The sequence below is a fragment of the Sander lucioperca genome, chromosome 8 (assembly GCF_008315115.2).
Source record: "Sander lucioperca isolate FBNREF2018 chromosome 8, SLUC_FBN_1.2, whole genome shotgun sequence".
Classification (NCBI taxonomy): Eukaryota; Metazoa; Chordata; class Actinopteri; order Perciformes; family Percidae; genus Sander; species Sander lucioperca.
The window spans coordinates 6,092,295-6,111,505 of record NC_050180.1 but is presented as its reverse complement, the minus strand read 5'-3'; the positions used below and the strand labels follow the sequence as shown (position 1 = coordinate 6,111,505).

Below are 19,211 nucleotides of genomic sequence, written 5' to 3'. Positions count from 1 at the left end.
AAAGGTCACTAAGTAACTTTTACTCTGAGTACATTTTAATTGAGCTACTTTTTACTTGAGAAGTTTTTATATACAGTTTATGCAATTTTACTTGTACTAAAGTGAGAGTTTATCAAAGTAATAGTACTTTACAGGGTTTCCCCCAGAGAAGTTGTTTAGACTGATGGCAGCTTTAATGTAGAGCCAAATAGTTTCTGTCATTACAGAATTATGGACGGAATCGTGAAATTGAGAATTTAAAGAAGCTGTAAAACAGATTTCATAGGGCTCTACATTAAGTCAGTGCTAAAAGCTAACTGGAGATTTGAAAATATGACTACGTCTAAGTTTCCAACTGAGCCGCCCCACTGTAGTTTTAAAAAAAATCTTAAAAATACATAAACAAAATAATTCCCAGTGGCTTAGGCCTGATGGGGGGCAACCTAATACAAATGCAATACACTGGGGTAAACCTTGGTAGAATATTTTTGTACTCTTTCCACCTCTACCTGCGATACAGATGGGTGACGGCCCAGGACCGGACTTCCTTGGTGGGTGATAGATGGCTGTCGGCTGAGCACGGGGCTGCTCTGCATGGGCTGGCCCAGGGACGGCTGTCTGCTGAGGACCGGGCTGCTCTGAGCGCCCTGAGATAGGCGGCGACCAAGGATGGGACTGCCACTGAGACCTACCATACCCACATCAAAGCCGTTGGCCGGCGCCGTGTGATGGCCCATGATAGAACCATCCTGATTGGCACACGGGCGCTGCTGGAGGACAGGGTTGTAGGGGGATCCGAGGATGTTGGTCCGGTGCTGTTCACGGGGACTTCCGCGGCTGAGCGTTGTCTGGGAGGGTTCGGAGGTGGGCGGGCTGGGATCTGAGGCCACATAGCCCCCCAGCAGGGTGTTGGGGCCAAGGTAGGATAGTGTAGGGGTAGTAGTGCCAAGGTAGGAAGAGGTGGGGGAGCTGGAATCCAGGTAGGAAGAGGTGGGGGTATTCAGGGCTTGATATGAGGGGGTGGGAGTGGGGTAGGCACTCTCTGTAGCCTGGGAGCGGAAGCCTGAATCAGACGTGGGTTGTGGCGGAGTGCTAACGCTGCTCTCTGCTACGGGGCGATCACTGGAAGAGAATTGGAAAAGTTTATGAAGTTTTTTACACACATAAAACTGTTTATTTGGATGCTAGACTTTGCAGATTAAAAAGCATTACATTTTGTTTATTTTTACCTACAGTATGGACGTAAACAATCTGAATATCAGAGTAGAATGTGAAAATAGTAATTACAAAAATGAGCAATTGACAGGGTAGGCCCTATGTCCTTGCAAAGAAGGAGCCACCCATGGCTCCAAACTACAAGTTATTATTTTCAAACGCATCACTGGAGCTTCTGCCCACAAATGTGGCCGGACTACACCATTTAGTAAACATAGCCATGCTGAGAAATACAGAGAGAGTGTTGTGGAGCTGAAAGGCTTAATTAGCTTTGTATCGTCTCGTTTGGCAATGGCTTGAATGTAATGGACGTTCATTAATGTAAAATAGTCGCGCACTATAGCTTTAACAAATTGACTAATTTTCCAGTTAAAGATCTGGCTTAGGACCAAAGTAAAAGAGCATTTTTTATTTTTCTCACCCCTGTGAGATCTGGATGGGGCTGCTGCTGGACAAAGGTGGGTTCAGTGTGTGGGAGGAGGGACTTGGACTTCTCTGCTGGCCTGTAGTCTCTCCCGGTGGGCTAAGGCTCCGAGTCGACGTGGGCTGCTCTCCGCCTGCCGATGCCGACATCGCCACGGACTCTACATAGCTTCTTGGTGCTGCATGAGCGAGAGAAATAAAGGTTTCTCTGTGAGCCACACATTTTTATTTCTGCCTTCCTGTCTGTATTTGTTATTCCATTTAGTTTTGTAGCATTGTAGTTGTGTGACAGAGATAGTAAGAAAACTGTGAAAACAGAGTGGCACAAGATGGATAGGCCTGAAATAGTGTATACTGCCATGAGAGTGGTTTGGCTTTTCCAGACAAGAAATGAAAACAGAAATGGTTTGACCACACGTGATATGTAGGTGGACTACAACCAAGCCATAGGTAGACACAAATGGAGTGGAGGAGATTAAAACGTTGAATGTCGATGATGATCTGTGGCGTTATAGCAGCAATCTTACCTTCCTCACCCTCACTGCTCTCATCATCTGTGGAGCATCATTGGAGATAATCCAGAGAAACAGAATCATGTAAAGGAACAGAGGTACAGCAGGGGAGCTTTTTTTTCTGTGCCATACTCATTCAATTTGGTGTGTGTGTGTGTGTGTGTGTGTGTGTGTGTGTGTGTGTGTGTGTGTGTGTGTGTGTGTGTGTGTGTGTGTTTATGATAGGGAATGCTAACAGAACTCAATACTACTAAAGATTCTCCATAACTAAAGATGGTTGCCAAATGGTATGAAACGGTACAAACTTCCTGTCTCCTAAATGGGCGTGGCCTCATTTAAAGTGTAGTGAACGTCATGTGGATGGATAAAAAGTTATATTTGCACAGATTATTTATATTTTCTTTTTCTAATATTAGATATTTACACAGTTAAAAGGCATATTTAGCATTAAAATTTTTTGTTTGGTATGAAGTTTGTGAACGTTAGCTTATCTGTGTTGCCAGATCTGGCGAGAGTTTGGTCCTGAGACAGAAACAGGTCTCAAACAAAGGTAATTTTCTCAGGATTTGTTCATCTGAAAAAAAAGCCATTTTAGTGTCAGAATGTTCGGGAGATATGTGGTTTGTAAAAAAAATGGGTCTAATATTTACTTTGGTGACGATGGGGTGAAAGAATCAGTCATAATCTGTGTTCACGTTCACTTCTCCCAATGGAATCAATAGACTCAGGACCTGCCACTAGTCTCCTAAAGAGGCGCAGCAGTGGAGAAACCCACGTAACGCAGATACAGGAAATGACATAATACTAGCCATCAGTTGCACACACAAAGAGAGTGTATTTTGAGAGAAGTTAACGGTTGCCAAGCTTGTTGGGTTGGTACACTAGCTGCTCCCACCATTATATAAATTTCATTACATTTTTGTGTTTCTCAGCTGACCATACTTAAAAAAAATAAAGGCATTCTTTTATAGAAAAAATGCGGATGTAAACAAACATTTTAGCAGCATTATAAAAGAATAACTTGGATTTAGTTAGTTTCAATAATGAAGTGAGTGTTCCAACCAACCTGAGCCTGTTTGATGGAGCACGATGTCTGCTGGGTTGTGGGGCTTCAGACCCAGGGCTGACAGTGGAGTCTTGGCAAGACCAGGGGGGGACCGACCTGAAGAGGAGGGGACACTTATCACCACGCAGCATCATACATCACTGACATCTTGACAGCTGCTACCTGTTGACACAGTCTAACAATCATTTATCTTTTTTGCTTTGTTTTTAGAAAAATTAATACATCAGAAAATGATGCCAAAACAACCAACAAATCATTATCAGTATTTCCATAAGGCCTGCTGTATATTCTTATACAGGGGTCTTCAACGTTTTTTTAGGCCAAGGACCCCTTAGCTGAAAAGGAGACAGAGCAGGAACCCCTTACTATATATAGTATTTTAATTGTATAAAATTGAGTTGCAACTTAAACTGGGCCAACTATAACATGTAGGGCACCCTAAAGCCTTTACACATCAAATCTTAATGGTGCATACAATACTAAGATTTAAAATAAAAATTGTTGGCATATTTATATATTCATACATCATGTTTTAATGTTAAAATATGGCACAGTGAATCCTTAGGCTTAACTGTATCTGTGGAAGGCTACCTTAACTATAGGCCAGTAAGCCTATCATCAATGATGTGTAGAAAAAGGTGTATCTTTACAAATAATATGTTGGATTTGTGTACATTTTCATTTTTTTTTTTTTTAAACCATCAAAACAATAATGTTGTAATAATGTAAGGACCGCCTAGAGGTCCCGGACCCCTTGTTGAAGATCTCTGTTCTTATATATAATACACAGGTAAACAGCTGTCAAGACAATATGGCATCAACACAGCTTAACACACAGGAGCAGCATGTTCAGAGGGGTGCGTTCATGCTCTGATAGAGGGGCCAAACATGCATGGTACTGATCACCGGGTGACACACTGGCAGTGACACCCCCTCACTCTGCCAACAGCAGAATAAGGTGTGTCAAACATAAGCAGAGCTGGGTCAAACTGAACAAAGGGGACTTGGTTCCCCAGGAACTCGTCATGTTACAGGAGATAGTAGTTTGTTATCCTAAGTTGTTGATCTTTTACATTTGTGAGTAGGGATGTAACGATGCACTCAACTCACGATTCGATATGATTCACGATTTTAAGTTTAAGATACAATTCTCTTGGGCGCCTGGGTAGTTCACCTGGTAGCGCGCGCGCCCATATATATAGAGGTTCACTCCTCGACGCACTGGCCGCAGGTTCGACTCCAACCTGCGGCCCTTTGCTGCATGTCATTCCCCCTCTCTCTCCCCTTTCATGTCTTCATCTGTACTAAAATGCCCAAAAAGTAATCTTTAAAAAAAAAAAGATACGTTTCTGTTTTTTTAACAGAATGAGCTGCAGACAAATTACTGAGATGTGTACTCCTATCAAAAGTGCAACTGAAATTGTATTTTATCTTAACCCTCCTGTTGTCCTCAGGGTCAAATCTGACCCATTTTCATAATATTTCTATATCAGAAATGTGGGTTTCTTTCAACCAAATTGTCAAAAATGTGGATGGTTCCCTACAGCGCTATTCACAAATAAATAATCAGTTCACTACTTTCATTGAATTTGGGTGTTTCATTCAATTGTATAGCATTTGAAAAAATAATTGAGAAAAGAACGTTGAGGAAAGTGACAAAAGTGTCAAAAAACAACAACAAAAATGTCCAAAAAAAAGCGAGAAAAGACCCAACAAAAACACTGGAAAAAGGGCCATAAAAATTGGAACATTTTTAATTTTGACCCAGAAAAACAGAAAGTTGCATGGTCGATGTGAAGACAACACAAGGATTAAATAAAAAATAAATAAAAAAATTTTAGCCTAAAAAATAATTATTCATTTTTAAAACAAATCAGATCAAAATAACTGAAGTAACTAAAATAAATAAACTAAGAAGACGTAGTGACGTCTGAAGTCAAACAAATGAAATCAAAAGTAGGTTAACGCCTGTTGTAATCTTAACACATTTATAGATTTTTAACCAATTCACAATGCATCGTTACATCCCTATTTGCGAGTTTCTCAGTTTGTTTTAGTTGTACATTAGCAATGCTAACATCCCTACATTATATTCCTTTGAATCATATGTTGCCACTAAGTAATTACCGTCCATGTAAGGGCATGCACTTTGACAGTCTCAGTTACATTAACACCAGAGGGAAAGATGAAGGAGTAGAGTGTGTCGTCACAAGACACTACTGTCATTACTAGAATCATCCTAACTGTGAATGTGTTTTCATTCAAGGTGACTCTTTCCACTTCACAAATCTGTCTTGCACCATTAGTCTTCCTTTAACAATGCCAACCACTCCTTTATTCCCCTCCAGCGTAAACACCAATAATCATGTGGTGGTATGGGGGGTGGGGGATGCAGGCAGGGTGCTGGTTGTGGTGAAACAAGGCAGCAACAGGAACCCATACACAAGATGACAACAGCAACACAGAGAGCAGCAGCTGCTGGGAGAGTGGAAGCATGTATCTGTACTGTTCATGGATGTGTCCATGGCTACGTCTATACTAGTACGTTCTTATTTTTAAGCAGCGGTTTGAGACAAAAACGATCTCCGTCCACACAAGAGTTGTAGCTCCAGTAGCAGAGCTAATCTCGGTCCATATTAACACAACTCATATCGCATGACCATTGCAGGTTGTTTACTGCTGAATATGTCTGATGTGTATGGGTGTGTCCATTGTGTTGCCGGTGCTGCTCTCGTGTGGCTCCCATGCCAAAGCAGTGCAGAACTGTGATAAGTGAAGGACAAAGCTCACTCGGGCAGAGGGAAGGGACAGGGATTGGGGGATTGGGGATCCATTTGGCTGACGTTGTGGGACAGTGGAACTCCGGTAGAGAGACATGCATCCTCTACTTACCAAAGAATCCAAATCAATTCTTTGTACTTGCAACCTAGATGCCTCACATTTAATTGTGGGTGGTGTGTGTCGGACAGGCTAAGTGAAAAGTTGGGAATGTGATTTAAGGGACACACTAAGTAAAGTAAAGTAAGTAAAGTAAATCTGGTGTCACATGCACTAAAAAATTAGCTAACCATGCACCTTTAACAAGTTTTGCAAATAACTGCAAAACTAATTTCAGTTAACTGATGACAGTTAACTACAGTTGGTGCTCAGCTGAGAAAAAGAGAATCTGGTTTTGAGGTTTATTAAAAACCCAAACAATGAAGGGCCTCACATATTTTCTCACAAATGCATGTCCATTGCAACAATGTGATCTTAATTTCAGTTCAAGATTATGTGTTTATCTCAGAAAAGGTAACCACTCAGTGTCACTGCGTACGCAATGTTCCCCCTATGAGGGGAGGGAGGGATGTTTATGCCACAGAGCGGGTGTTAAAAATATGGTGTGAGTTTTTATGACTAACTTTTATGGGTGTGCCCCGGGGGAGATAGGCAAGAGGACTGGATGAAGTCATTGGTTGAGCTGGCCAACGACACGTTACCTAATACACAACTCTTGTTTTAGCGTGGGGTGTATGCGAGACTGAGAGAGGGGGTTGGGAGAGGGCAGGATGTGGAGATGGGTGTGAGTGTGTATGTCTATCTTTATCTTTTCTATTTTCTGGACTTGAATATCATAAACATGTATTTCCTGTAAGATAAATGTATTTCTTCTTTGAAACAGTTATACTGAAAAGAAACCGGCTGGATAGAAAAGTGAGATGAACATTACACCTGATCAAGCAGCAGGCCACACTTGAATTTTGGACATCTACACCAAACTGACTTGACTTTTTTCTGTCTCTCTTCCCCTTTTTTCTTAGTCTGCATCTAACTGAATGATGACTGCAGACATTCTTGTGAGAAAAGAAGGAATCAGTCTTTACGAGATGTGGCCGCTCAGGCATTTTGATGAGCCAACACGAGGCCAGAACGCCAGAACGTCCCACTCGTACAGTGGAAATGCAGCCCATTTAAAATCTGAATGAAAACGAGATGAGGTAATAGTCGGGATATTTTTTTTCACTGCTCGGAATATTTGGTACCAAATGAAGTAGATAAAGAAAGAAATGAATGTAAGTCAAGATAAAGTAACTTGAGCAATTGTCAATAGTCTCAAAATATGATGGAACATTTTACACCTCAAGACTTTTCCTACGGTAAATTCAGTATCTCAAGTTAATCTACATTTCTGTTGTAAAAAAAAAAGACAGTCATAAATTGATGAATGCTACATAACCTTATTATTAAATTAAGCCATTTTAGAGTAAATGTAAGTACACAAATCTCAAGATTAATTTCACAATAAGGATGATACCATAGAGACAGAGCACATTTAAGTCCGGTCCCCACCGGAGGGAAAACAACTCTCCGCTCTCCATTGACTTGTATTGCGTGATGGTGCCTACTTGTCAATTCCCTCTGCTAGCAAACAACAGAAAAAGACCTGGAAGCTGCTGTGTAACAGGAGAGTAAAGAACCCATAACTTAAGTTTTCATAAGCTGCCAAACCAAAAAACCTAGCTTTTAGGAAGATAAAACTGGATACAGATGTAAGGAATCAGCAGGAAGAATGGGAAGACTGTGGTATCCTGACACTAAGCTAACATTATGTTCAACGTTATGTCTAAATAACCGAATGTTAGCTTTAGGCTAACTATCTGTAAGTTAAGCTAAAGCATTTTGATACATAGATGATAAATCAGAAAGCTATGTAGCATTGTGTTTGCAAGTGCCTTAGCTTGCAAACACATAGCTAACTTTAGCTTACTAAGAGCTAACTTGTCCTCTCTGCTGGACATAGATGGCTAAAATAATCCTTTGAAATGCTTAAATCTGATGTTTTTAGCTAGCTACATGTACAGGCACTTTGTCAGATGTGCTATAAAAACTTCAGTTAAGATTTGATATAAATCGTGTTCTCATTTTGAATATCTACAGTAACTGGGCCTGAGCTCCACAGTGCCGTCTGTCAGCCAGAGGGGGGACTTACACAGGTTGAAGTAAGGGGTTTGCGGCGAGATGGGGAAGGCAGGGGTTTGGGGAAACACCTCACCACCAACTACGGGTGAAGGACTGATGGGGCCACCGTCCATCTCCTCGAAGGCCTCACGGTAGCTGTGCATGTGTCTCTGAGGAGCAGGAGAAAAACACATGTCAATGTACAAAGAAAAAAAAAAGGCGGGAAAACGTGTTCCAAAATGTACTCTCTTTACCTCCTTAGGCCGTCCTCCGGGGTTCATCGCTATGGCGTTGACAAACTCTGGAGAAACACAGCGGACAGGAGACCGAAGTGGGACGTCAGGAGAGGGATCGCCCTCAGGACCGTTTTGGTAATGGCCGTCGCTGGCGATGCGATGGCGGGGCAGAGTTGCTGGCTCGTCCAAAGACACGGCACGGGCCTGGACACCTGAGATGACACGCGAGGGAGTGTTACAATTCAGCGAGGGGCGGGTCACTGCTGCTCCACTACACTGCTTTCCTCCAGCAATGCCATCACTGTCATCAGAGGTTAATGGTCGTCAGCCACTGTGAACGCTCACTGCACAGGCCAGACAGAAGGCTGTGACAAACTTTTTAATTCAACATGCACACACACGAGGTTAATGAAGGGTTAGCTGCTGATCAAACTGAAGCCCATTAATTAAACAAATAATTGATATAATTCATTAATAAACCCACTCCATGATATCCCTAACAAAACACACAAACTACTCTAAGTGTTTCAAAGTTTAATGAAATTCTTGACCTTGGAAATATGTTACATAAAGTGACTAGCATCAGCTCAAACTACGCAACTATTTTTTGGAATGCAAGGAGGAAAATGGTCTTTTACACAAATGTTTTTTTGATACACTGGTGCAAGCTGTAGGCTATGTTTGTTATCTAATGTGTCAATGTGGCCAGATCTGGCTGAACCTCAAAGCAGCCTGTGAGCTAATTTCGGTTAATCTGGTTTGAACTGGGAGAGAGAGAGAAAGAGAGAGAGAGAAAGCTACCAGCATAAAACAAACAGGATTTAGATTAAGAGTTTTATGCTTAATAGGCGATGCCATTGACTGGCGGGTGCTGGCCAAAGCTGCACGGCCAATGTGAAAGCCAATCACTGGCTGCCCTGTGCTTTGGAACAGGATGAAGGTTAATGGGAGAATGAGGAAAGTACAATAGATTTAAGAAACAAGTGGGAAAATTGGGGATAATAAATCCTGTAGTGTTGTTTGTGCTGAGGCAGATTACCCTGTGGGGTTTCCAACTGTTACTTTCTCACTGAAACAGTCGGATGAATAATATGTTTGATAAATCTGGAGTTTCTTTCTTAGAGCTCCTCTTTCACACCTATGTGAGCAAATGGCTTAGCCAAGGGGGGAATGATCTCACAGAGAAACTGAAAACAAACAAGCTGATAGTGACCTTAAACATGTGATTGACAAGTGTGTCAGTTTGATTGATTTGACTTCTCCACATATGAGAGAAAGACACACAACCCTACGAGCCTGACCGTTATGGAAACGTGACAATATTAATACCCCCTTCACATCGCTTCACTTTGAAGCGATTGTGCAAAAACCTGGCCAAATATCTGAGAAGGAAATGAAGTGATAGCAGCTGTGAAAATCCAAACAGTTAAATAGTTAGGAATGAAGTTAGCTGCCATTGCCAACAAAGTATAAAATCTGAAGTGTTATAAAGGAGTTTCTCTACGTTTCCTTTCCTCAAAGTTACCTTCCATGTGTTTTGCATACCATTATCAGAGTACGGTTAATAAATCAATGTACTTAGTATATATGTGCATGTAATATTTTTACATATTAGAAAGAAATCAATGATAAATAAGTGCAATAGCATTTTTTTTGGGATGATTGATTTATCTCCAGCTTAAATAGCTTGGTGTTGGCAGTGTGTTGGTTCAGAAATCTTGAAACTGGCAGCTTTGAAAAGCATGTACCAGTAGTCAACACCCCCAAACAGAAACACACCCACCATCGCGCCGAGCCTAGAAACTGATAGCCAGATGTACCCACGATGCACTGCTCAGCAACCGAGTACTGTCAAACACTGCCCTGTTGCCCTAGCGACGGCTAATGGTTTCCAGGTGGGAAGGCTGGAGATTCTCGAAGACTGACATTTCTCAGCTATTTCAAATCCACTCATCATGTGGATGAGCATGTGGCTGATTCCAAAAACATAAATTTGATAAGTTGTTTTTTTTCTTTTAAAAGGAGGGAAACTAAGGAAGAGGTCATCTAAGGTAAGAATGAGGAGATTGCATTCTTGGGATGAGAACTGTATAGTTTCTTAATAATCTGGTGTGTGAATGAATGCTACTTGTAGAATAGAAACGAAAAAACTTCATTCCAACTCTACAATCCAAGATCTTCTCTGTAACATTTAACTTTGACCTTGTGTTGCATCACTAAAAAACGATATTGCTGTCTGCTGTAAAGAGGCCAGACTGGCCCTTTGACACCCTAGGGCCCTAAACAGAACAATCCTGTCTACGTTGTGGTCGCTGTGTCCCAGTGGACACATACAGCTTTCGTTATGTTTCCAAGTGGGAGTCTGGTCTCTCTCTCTAGATTTGGTGTCCTTTGTCTGTCTTTGTAAATCTTCAAAATAGTGTGAGTGAAAAAAGCAGCCTTGAATGAAGCCAGTGTATCCAGGCCTCGGTATTGTTCCCAGAGTTTGGCAAAATGGATCTTGTGACATGCACTCTCCTGGCAAGGGACAGAGCCTCCTTTGTGCCTCCCCTGTCTCGTTCTTGTGAAACTTTAACATTATCCAATTGGGTCTTTTTTTTCTACGCCACAGTTGAGGTAATTCCCTAACCTTGAGGTTGAAATTTGCAACTCAGAACAAACAGGAATGAAGGGTGAGTAATGTATGCAAAGAGGAATCAGTGGTTACATTGATGCTAATGATGATGATGACAGAGAAAAAACTGTGTTATGTATGAAAGGGAGAAAGAGGAAGTGAAACAAAAAACACAATGCGTATCTGCAGACGGAGCATTCAATTATTAACCAAGAAATGATTAAATGCAAAGCAAAGCCCACTGCACTCAAAGGCAAAGTAGATACAGACTTGAACTTGGACTACTTGAAGGAACACTTGAAAACACTTGAAAAAAAGGACCTTTCCCTTTTTTCTTTCTTTTTTTTTTTAAGTGTTCCTTCAGACAGGATGGGAGAACCAACCCGAGAGGGAGTGAGAACGGCGGTGCTCAGACTGAGAAGAGGTCATGCTGGGGATGACACTTTGGACACGAGCCGAGTATTCTGGGTAAACAGATGGATGATGAGAGAAAGAAGAATGATGATGACAAAACTAAAAAGGAAAAAGAAAACAAGCAATACGAGGTCCCGCCTAGGAAAAGAACAAGAAGGTAACCCACAGATAGTTTCCATGTAGTATAAAAACATGCTCAGTTCTGTTGCCAGTTTGGAAAACATACACGCTCAACTATGACTCCCACATTAAAAACCATAAGTGAGACAGTTTTGTCTTTACGGTCTCCAAACAAGCATTTAGTATTGTGTAATGTGGACAATTGCTCTACATTTAAATGGCAGTAAAGTGAAGTGAGCTGTATTGTTGATTCTAGAAAACCTCTTGCTGGCGTTTGTTATCTGAGGGCTCAGCTATCACACACTGCTTTATGTTGACTTTCTTGCTGCTCTGCAGGATGTCTGATGTATCTTATCTCGGGACAGTCAACCTGCTGGACTGGAGAGAACACTTCCTGTTTGAGCCTGAGTGATGGGGACTGATGAGGTGACATTCAGGAAATGAGATCAGGACAGAGCAGTGTTTTTCCAAGAGATAGTGGCCCTCATTTATGAAACGTGCGTACAACCAAAAACAGGCGTAGGACGGGCGTACGCCGATTCCTACGCAAAGCAAGGGATTTATCAATTTGAACGTGAGCGTAGGCTGCGATAAAATCTCACGTCTGGTCTGAACTTGTGTACGCAAGTTTTCGAGTCAGTGTGGACTTGCGGTGCAGCAAATAAAAAGTTTAACAGGAGAAGGAGAAGTCATCAGTTGATCACTTATCAGCAATGGCAGATCTGGCTCTTTTAAAAGTCCTCTATTCGCTGGTACAACAGTGCACACGTACGCACACGGGCCACGGTGGAGCGCCCCATCAGATTGATTAAGGGCAGATGGCTCTGTCTTGCATCAGAGGGGGGACCCTACTATACACGGCAGAAAAATTCTGCAACATTGTTTTAGCCTGTGGGGTTCTGGAGCCAGATGACCCGATGCCCAGAGAGCAGTGTCCAGCACAGCCCCAACTGGGCCTATACCAAGGAGACAGGATATTATTCCTCGCTTTTAAAAGGTAGTTAGTGTTATATTTGGCAATGATAGCCTACTCAATACAGGAAACATGACGATGCACAACATTTTTATTTATTCTTCAGGTTTTCGTTTCTCTTTTAAAGTGTCGTTAATGGCCACAAGTGAACGATTTATTTCTGCCATTGACCGACATATTTCGGCTTGTTTTTCCAGCCCCTCTGCTGTCAGGAGACAGGGTCGGGGTGGTGGTCTAGCACAAGGGGGGGGGGGGGCGGCGGAGGACACGTGCTCTCCCTGACAGCTGTTGCCTGGTTCTGACTCATGAAAAAATTAAAAATAAAATAAAAGATAATGCATAAACTCCGCTACTGTGTGTTTATTTAAATATACGTAAACCATGTAGGCCTAAGAGATTGCAATATAAGCCTGTATATTACTATGGGGACTATAGCATACATATGTCAAGGATGTATAAATTAAATAAACTTCAGCTGGAGTCCGATTTACCACGGCAACACTGTTGACTGCATCAGTGATCTCTTTCCATTCCCCATTCTTTCTACAGCCTTTAATAACAGTTTTCAGGCTGACAAATCTACAAACGTAAGTGCAAATGAACCTGAGACATCAGGGTTTCAATCTCCACCTCTGAAAAGTTCCTCTTCTTAGCCGGATTACGTCTCACCATGTCGTAAATTGTAGGGGCGAGGCCTCAAAACCCAGAATATATTGGGGCGTGATATTTAAATTACGATCGTTTCCAGCCGCTGCATTTATCAATGTACGACCATTCTTACGCTCTGATTGGTATGATACGAACGTTTCATGAATCACACGTGAAGCCTTTCTGCGCTCATATCTGCGCTGGTTTCTACGTTAGGTTGATAAATGAGGGCCAGTGTGTGTACAGTGCAGGGCCAGGGGCATCAAAATCTCTCTTCAGTACATGTTCTGTCCTGCATTTTCTGCCACAAAAACAGTGATTACACACAACTGGTACAATGAATAATACCTGGTAAAATGAGCAATATGTTATTCAGAATTTAGCAGTGACCATTAAACAAAAGCATAGTATTGTTGTGTCTACTGGATAATGGATTGATTGTGGAACAACAACTCTTTGAAATAAAGGAGCCACACAGACCCTAGAAAGGGATTGCATGAACTGTATGTAAAATGAGCTTTCATGACATTACTATGACAAGACAGGCTGTATTTATCCATCTCGTCATGCTATGGAAAACTAAATAATGTGGTTTCCTTCTTCTGCAAGTGAAGGTAGTCAGGTAGTCACATCTTTGACCTCAGCAGTCTGTCAAATAGTTCCTAACGCAAACTTTATGAATGAAATCAAAACATGTTTTAACTTGTTTTCCAGCAGAAGGTTGGATCTAGTATTATTAAAGGGTTGCCATGGTCAAAACCAAATATACAATCCAATATTCCCACAGACTGTGCCAATCCACTCTTACATTTCGTCTTGTTGGATGTACTGTAGGTCAAGGCCAATGCCCTCGCCTAAAAGGCTGGGGCAGTGAACAGTGCAGTGTCTGTGGAAATATTGGATTTCTTATTTTTTTTTAAGATAATTTTTTGGGCATTTTAGGCCTTTAATGACAGGACAGCTGAAGACATGAAAGTGGAGGGGGGGGCGAATGACATGCAGCAAAGGGCTGAGGTCTGAGTCGAACCCAGGCCTGCTGCGTCGAGGAGTAAACCTCTATATATGGGTGTCCGCTCTACCAACTGAGCTATCCAGGCGCCCGAAATATTGGATTTTAAGGTTGGTTTTAAATTGAAGGTGCTGAGGTCGTAAATGGATCAAGATGAAATAACTTAATGTGAGATCTTACCAGCCACTCTTTGGGCCACCAGACCTTCAACGTTGAACACTTCATCTTGCTCACTTTCTCTTGGCTGTGGTGATGCTGATGCAGCACTGGGGCTTCTCTGGGGCTCAAAAACCTCTGCAGACTGGGACAATGTGCTTGGTGGGTAGCTGTTGATGGGCTTGAGCTGGAAGTGACCAGCTATAGTGGGGGAGGCTTGTGAGGAAGGACCCGTTCCAGCCCTTTCAGATGTGTAACTCAGAGATCCCTGCACAGGCGCAGACTCTGGTGTATTAGGCTTCCCAGGTGACATCTGAGTCGGTGACGAGTGGCTGGTCAAGCTGGACATGGGGCCACCAAAGTGGGTGTGAATGGCGGTATCAGCCTGGGCGGAGGGCCTGGGTTGGCTCTGGGAGAAGGACGGCTGGGTGGTCACCACAACATTGTTTTCCCGCAGTGGAGCACTTTGGGACTTTGGCACCAGCGGACGGCCCGGTTCCAGGTCCAACATGAGGAGATTAAGGGTTTCAATAGATTGCTCAATTTCTTGCTGGGAGGCACTGTGGCGATGAGGGAACTGTGGGAGGCTGTGGTGGGTGGGCATCACTGCTACAGAAGGAGGTGGACTAAAAGTAAAGCCTTCCGTTACTGGCTCATCCGTTACGCCAAACTGCTGCCACACGAGACCCCGCTGGACGGCATCCCTGCTACTGGTGGTGCGGGTGGGAGCTTGTGGCATAGAATTTGGCTCTGCACCAAATGACTGAGAGCGGTACAAATTGCCATTCTGCGTGGCAATGTAATCACCCGAGGATGGGGCTGAATCACTTTGGGTCAAAGTGACAGGTTTGTTGGATATGCCAACCTGTGGCTGGATGGCTTCCAGAGGCTTTTCTGGGACGCTGCGCTCCAGATACGGCACGTGCTCCTGGCCATTTACATGTGACCCAGGCTGGTAGTAAAGATCAGCCGGTGTAGCCCGACCGTCTGTGGAGGAAAATGTCCCTAGACTGTCAACACTGTTGCCCTCTTGACTGGTAGGCAGCTCATCATCTAAAATGTCCGTCTCACGGTCAATGCTGTTGTGCCCATTGACATGGACCTGGGCAGGGACCAGGTGAAGCATGCCTCCAACAGCAGAGGTGGGGGTGGACAGGTAGCCCTGTCGATGCATGGGCCCCTCCAAGCCACTCAGTAGCTGCTCCAGCTCCTGTTTCTCTTGGGGACTAATTGGTTGTTGTGCAGTTGGGGCGTGGTGATGGACTGAGGGTAGCTCCTCGCCTACAGGAAGGTGTGCCTGGCTCACTGTAGAAGCCTGAGTGGCTGCTGCTGCTTCATCAGTTCGGTCAGTTTTGATGGAGGCAGTAGAGTTTCCTGAGTCGCTGCTCACTGATAAGGCATGGTCAACCGCAGGAAGGGCATGTTCAACAGCAGTGGGTGGGAGGCCATTCACTGTGACCGTTCCTTCAACAGACTCCTTTTTGCGAACTTTGGCGTAGAGGCTGCCATCCAGGGGGCCTTCAGTATGGATGACTTCTAAAACAAACAAGAATGACACAGGCTCTATTAGAATTAGATTAAGCCAAAGACGACAATCAACAACCATTCAGCTTTTCACTAGGGCTGCCCTCTTAGTCGATTAGTTGACTAATCGGTCATTTTGGTCTTAGTCAACTAAGATTCTTTTTAGACAAGAAGTGATTTTTATTCTTTTTTTTTTTTTAAATAATAAATGACTTATTTCCAAGAAACTTATGGGCATATATCTGGTAAACACAAATTTAAAAAACAATGTATTGCATTTTGCATGATTGTTTGTTGAGAAACTAAGTTTTACTGATCTATGGATTAAATCAACTAATCGATTAGTCGACAAAATCATTAGTCGACTATGAATTTCTTTAACTAAGGACAGCCCTACTTTCCAGAACCCTTTCATTTTCAATCACTCAAGTATCTTTAGAGCCAAAGTACTTTGGCTATTTCAGAAATAAATGTGTATTCTCTAGGCACACAGGATTCATCGAGACACTAGAGTCAGGAACTATCATAGAGAGAAGCAGGGGGATCAGGAGATTGTGTGGGCGTGGCCAAAACAGCTGCAGTTAAATTAAATCCTGGCTCATGTCCACCTATTCTACCAGCTTCAGGAAATGAGTAGGGTCTGTGGCATGCACTGTGGAAAAAACGATGAAATCACAGAAGCCTGCACTTTCTCAAGCCATTTGGATTAATCTGTGCCACCTGAGAGATACGGGCATAACAGAAGAGGAATCAGTAGTTGATTTTATTGTTGATCCCCTGAACTGTGAACAGGACAAGCTGGTTTAGAAAACGGATGGATGAATGGACATCACAGACTTTAAATCGACTGATTTGCTCACTCATAAGACGCAATGCTGCAATGCAGATGGTGTTCACTGAACACAAATGCACATGCTCGCACGCTGTACATACACTCATGCACACACTGCCACACCAAAGTCCAGTAAAGAGGAAGTAGGGTGCCCCAATCAGAAAAATTTAGTCATCACTGGAAAATCAGCCTCACTGAGAAAGGAAGGCCTCGAGGCTTTTCCTGGCCTCCGAAACCCAAAGCAAAACAAAATCTTGACATACTGAGAGTCACACTAAAGAGGTTGAAACACACACACACACACACACACACACACACACACACACACACACACACACATTGTGGAATAAAATCCCTAGTAACATTCGTTTTATCACAGGAAAGGACCATTTTAAAAAGAAAGTCAAATCTTACCTTCATTTAAATTACTTTTAAGTTTAAATTACTAATTAGGTTTCTGATTGTGTGTCTTTGTCAATGTAAGCAACCTTAATGTTAGCCATGTAATATATTCTAATATATAACTTTGTTTTCAAGATATTTCTCTATTTGCTTGGTTTGTTATTGTTTTCATTTAATTTTATTTGTAATTTTTTGCTTTTTGTTACTTAGTTTTGTTGGCAGATATTGTTGCATGTATTTTATTTTATTTATTTTTTTTACTTCTTTTCTGTATATGTTATGAAATGTTTTAATATTGTTTGTCTAAATGTAGTGTTGGACCCCAGGAAGACTAGCTGGTCGTCAAGGTGTCAGCTAATGGGGATCCTTAATAAACTAAACTAAACACACACAAGCGTGTACTTTCTTCCGCCAAGGTATTGTGCAGGCGTCAGATAATTCCTCTTCTACTGACCATTAAAGTTCACAAGAACTAACTCATGATGAGGCTTGTCCTGATAACCCAATCAGATTCTACAGCTGGGATAGGAGCTACACAAAGAAGCTGTCTGTGTCTCTGGAACTTATAGATAGCTCCATCTCAGCTTTAGTGAATACGGGGCTCTGTAATGGAGCTTGGTGGGCGTACACAAGCTGGGTACTGCAAGGTCTCCTTGGCTGGGCCGGGGCAACTTGCCAAGGGAATGGCGCACTGGGGCGACCGCACTGTCAGGCTGCTAATGGAAACAAATCTGGTGGCTCTTGGTCACAGACAAACACAGTGTATGTTTTTCTGCTGCTAAAGCAGTGAGTTTGTTTTGATTGGTACATTGGTGGACCACATGCGGGAAAAATAGTCTATGTTAGCTTCTAGCATGTCTGGTCTGATAATGACCTGCATGCCATTTGGACAGTGTATCTTCAGTGTCAGTACCTGTGATCTAGTCAGCTCAGTATAGTTGTCATCATTAGGGATGTAATGATGCATCGTGTATCGCTTAAAAATCAATATAAATGTGTAAAGATTACAACTGGTTGAGATAAAAAAAAAATAAGTAAACGGCCTAGGTAATCTACTTTTGATTTCACCTGTTTGACTTCTGACGTCATTGCGTATTCTTGGTTTATTTATTTGAAGACATTTTTTTCTATTTAGTTATTTTAATGTGGGAATTGTTTTTAAAAATCTAACTTTTTGTTGAATTTTTGTTATTTAAGATGAAATAAAATTGTTGTTTTGCAGTTTATTTAAATAAAGGAATACTTTTCAGCCATTTTTCTGCAGCTCATTCTGTTAAAAACATTGTGAGAAAATCGTATTGTGAACTAAAAATCCTGAATCGTACATCCTTAGTCACCATTACCATACTCAAAACAGACCATAGCCCAAAAAACAGACTAATTATCATGCAAACTTTCAGATTTCTGGTAGCTGTCAATGTAAATTCTCCACTAAAGTCAATTCCATCTCCCCTGAAAAGTTATCTGCCAAGACAGGAGGCTCCAAATCAAGTCATCATAACACATTTATATAGCCCATGAAACTGCTAGTATCAAGTTTGGGGCTGTGGATGCATTCCCGTCCACATGAGCACATAAACACACACACACACACACACACACACACACACACACACTTTTAATGCATCAGCCATGCCGGTAAACATAGACATAAGTCGTGAAAGAAGAGCTCCCCTCACTTTCTCCATTTCAGCACCTTTATAGTCACCTGCCCCTGGAGCCAAATGGGACTCGTGCAATTAGGATGATCAGTCACACAGTTTAGCTGACTTCACACAGGGAATGCATGAATTACAACACTTCAAACAAGTCACCGTAAAGTAAGTCAAAGCCTTGCCAAAAAAAGAAATAAGCAGAAACCCCTCTACAGGAGGAGGCTCCCCTACCTGTGTGAGCAGTGGACAACCGTACAGTCCCAATCTAAACTGAAAACAATCCCTGCAGAGTATCCCCCCGGGGTGGGACATGAGGGATTACAGCAGGAGTTGAAGGAGTGGGTTTTGGCTACCGTTCCTTCTCCTCCTCCCTCTCCCTCAATAGCTGTGTGTCCGGATCAGGAGAGCTACTGCTGCTGCTGGCTGCTCAGTGGCTCGCGCTAGTCTAAAGGCTGCCCCTGCTGTGTGTGTGTGTGTGTGTGTGCATGTGGGAGG

At 42.5% G+C, this 19,211-nt stretch overlaps 1 protein-coding gene across 14 annotated transcripts in view; it reads right to left on the bottom strand.

The window, feature by feature from the left end:
• tns1b (tensin 1b) overlaps positions 1–19,211 on the bottom strand; it is a 237,720-nt gene that overhangs the window by 13,535 nt on the left and 204,974 nt on the right. For 10 of the 14 annotated variants that reach the window (XM_036004705.1, XM_036004706.1, XM_036004708.1 and 7 more), the window contains 8 exons: positions 14,328–15,839; positions 11,367–11,447; positions 8,388–8,581; positions 8,165–8,303; positions 3,196–3,291; positions 2,145–2,171; positions 1,616–1,796; positions 489–1,101 (listed from right to left, as the gene is read on the bottom strand). In XM_036004705.1, the coding sequence (XP_035860598.1) occupies positions 489–1,101; positions 1,616–1,796; positions 2,145–2,171; positions 3,196–3,291; positions 8,165–8,303; positions 8,388–8,581; positions 11,367–11,447; positions 14,328–15,839 (2,843 nt within the window). The remainder of the gene's footprint in view (positions 1–488; positions 1,102–1,615; positions 1,797–2,144; positions 2,172–3,195; positions 3,292–8,164; positions 8,304–8,387; positions 8,582–11,366; positions 11,448–14,327; positions 15,840–19,211) is intronic. The other 4 variants (XM_036004702.1, XM_031296542.2, XM_036004704.1 and 1 more) reach the window with 4 other exon arrangements.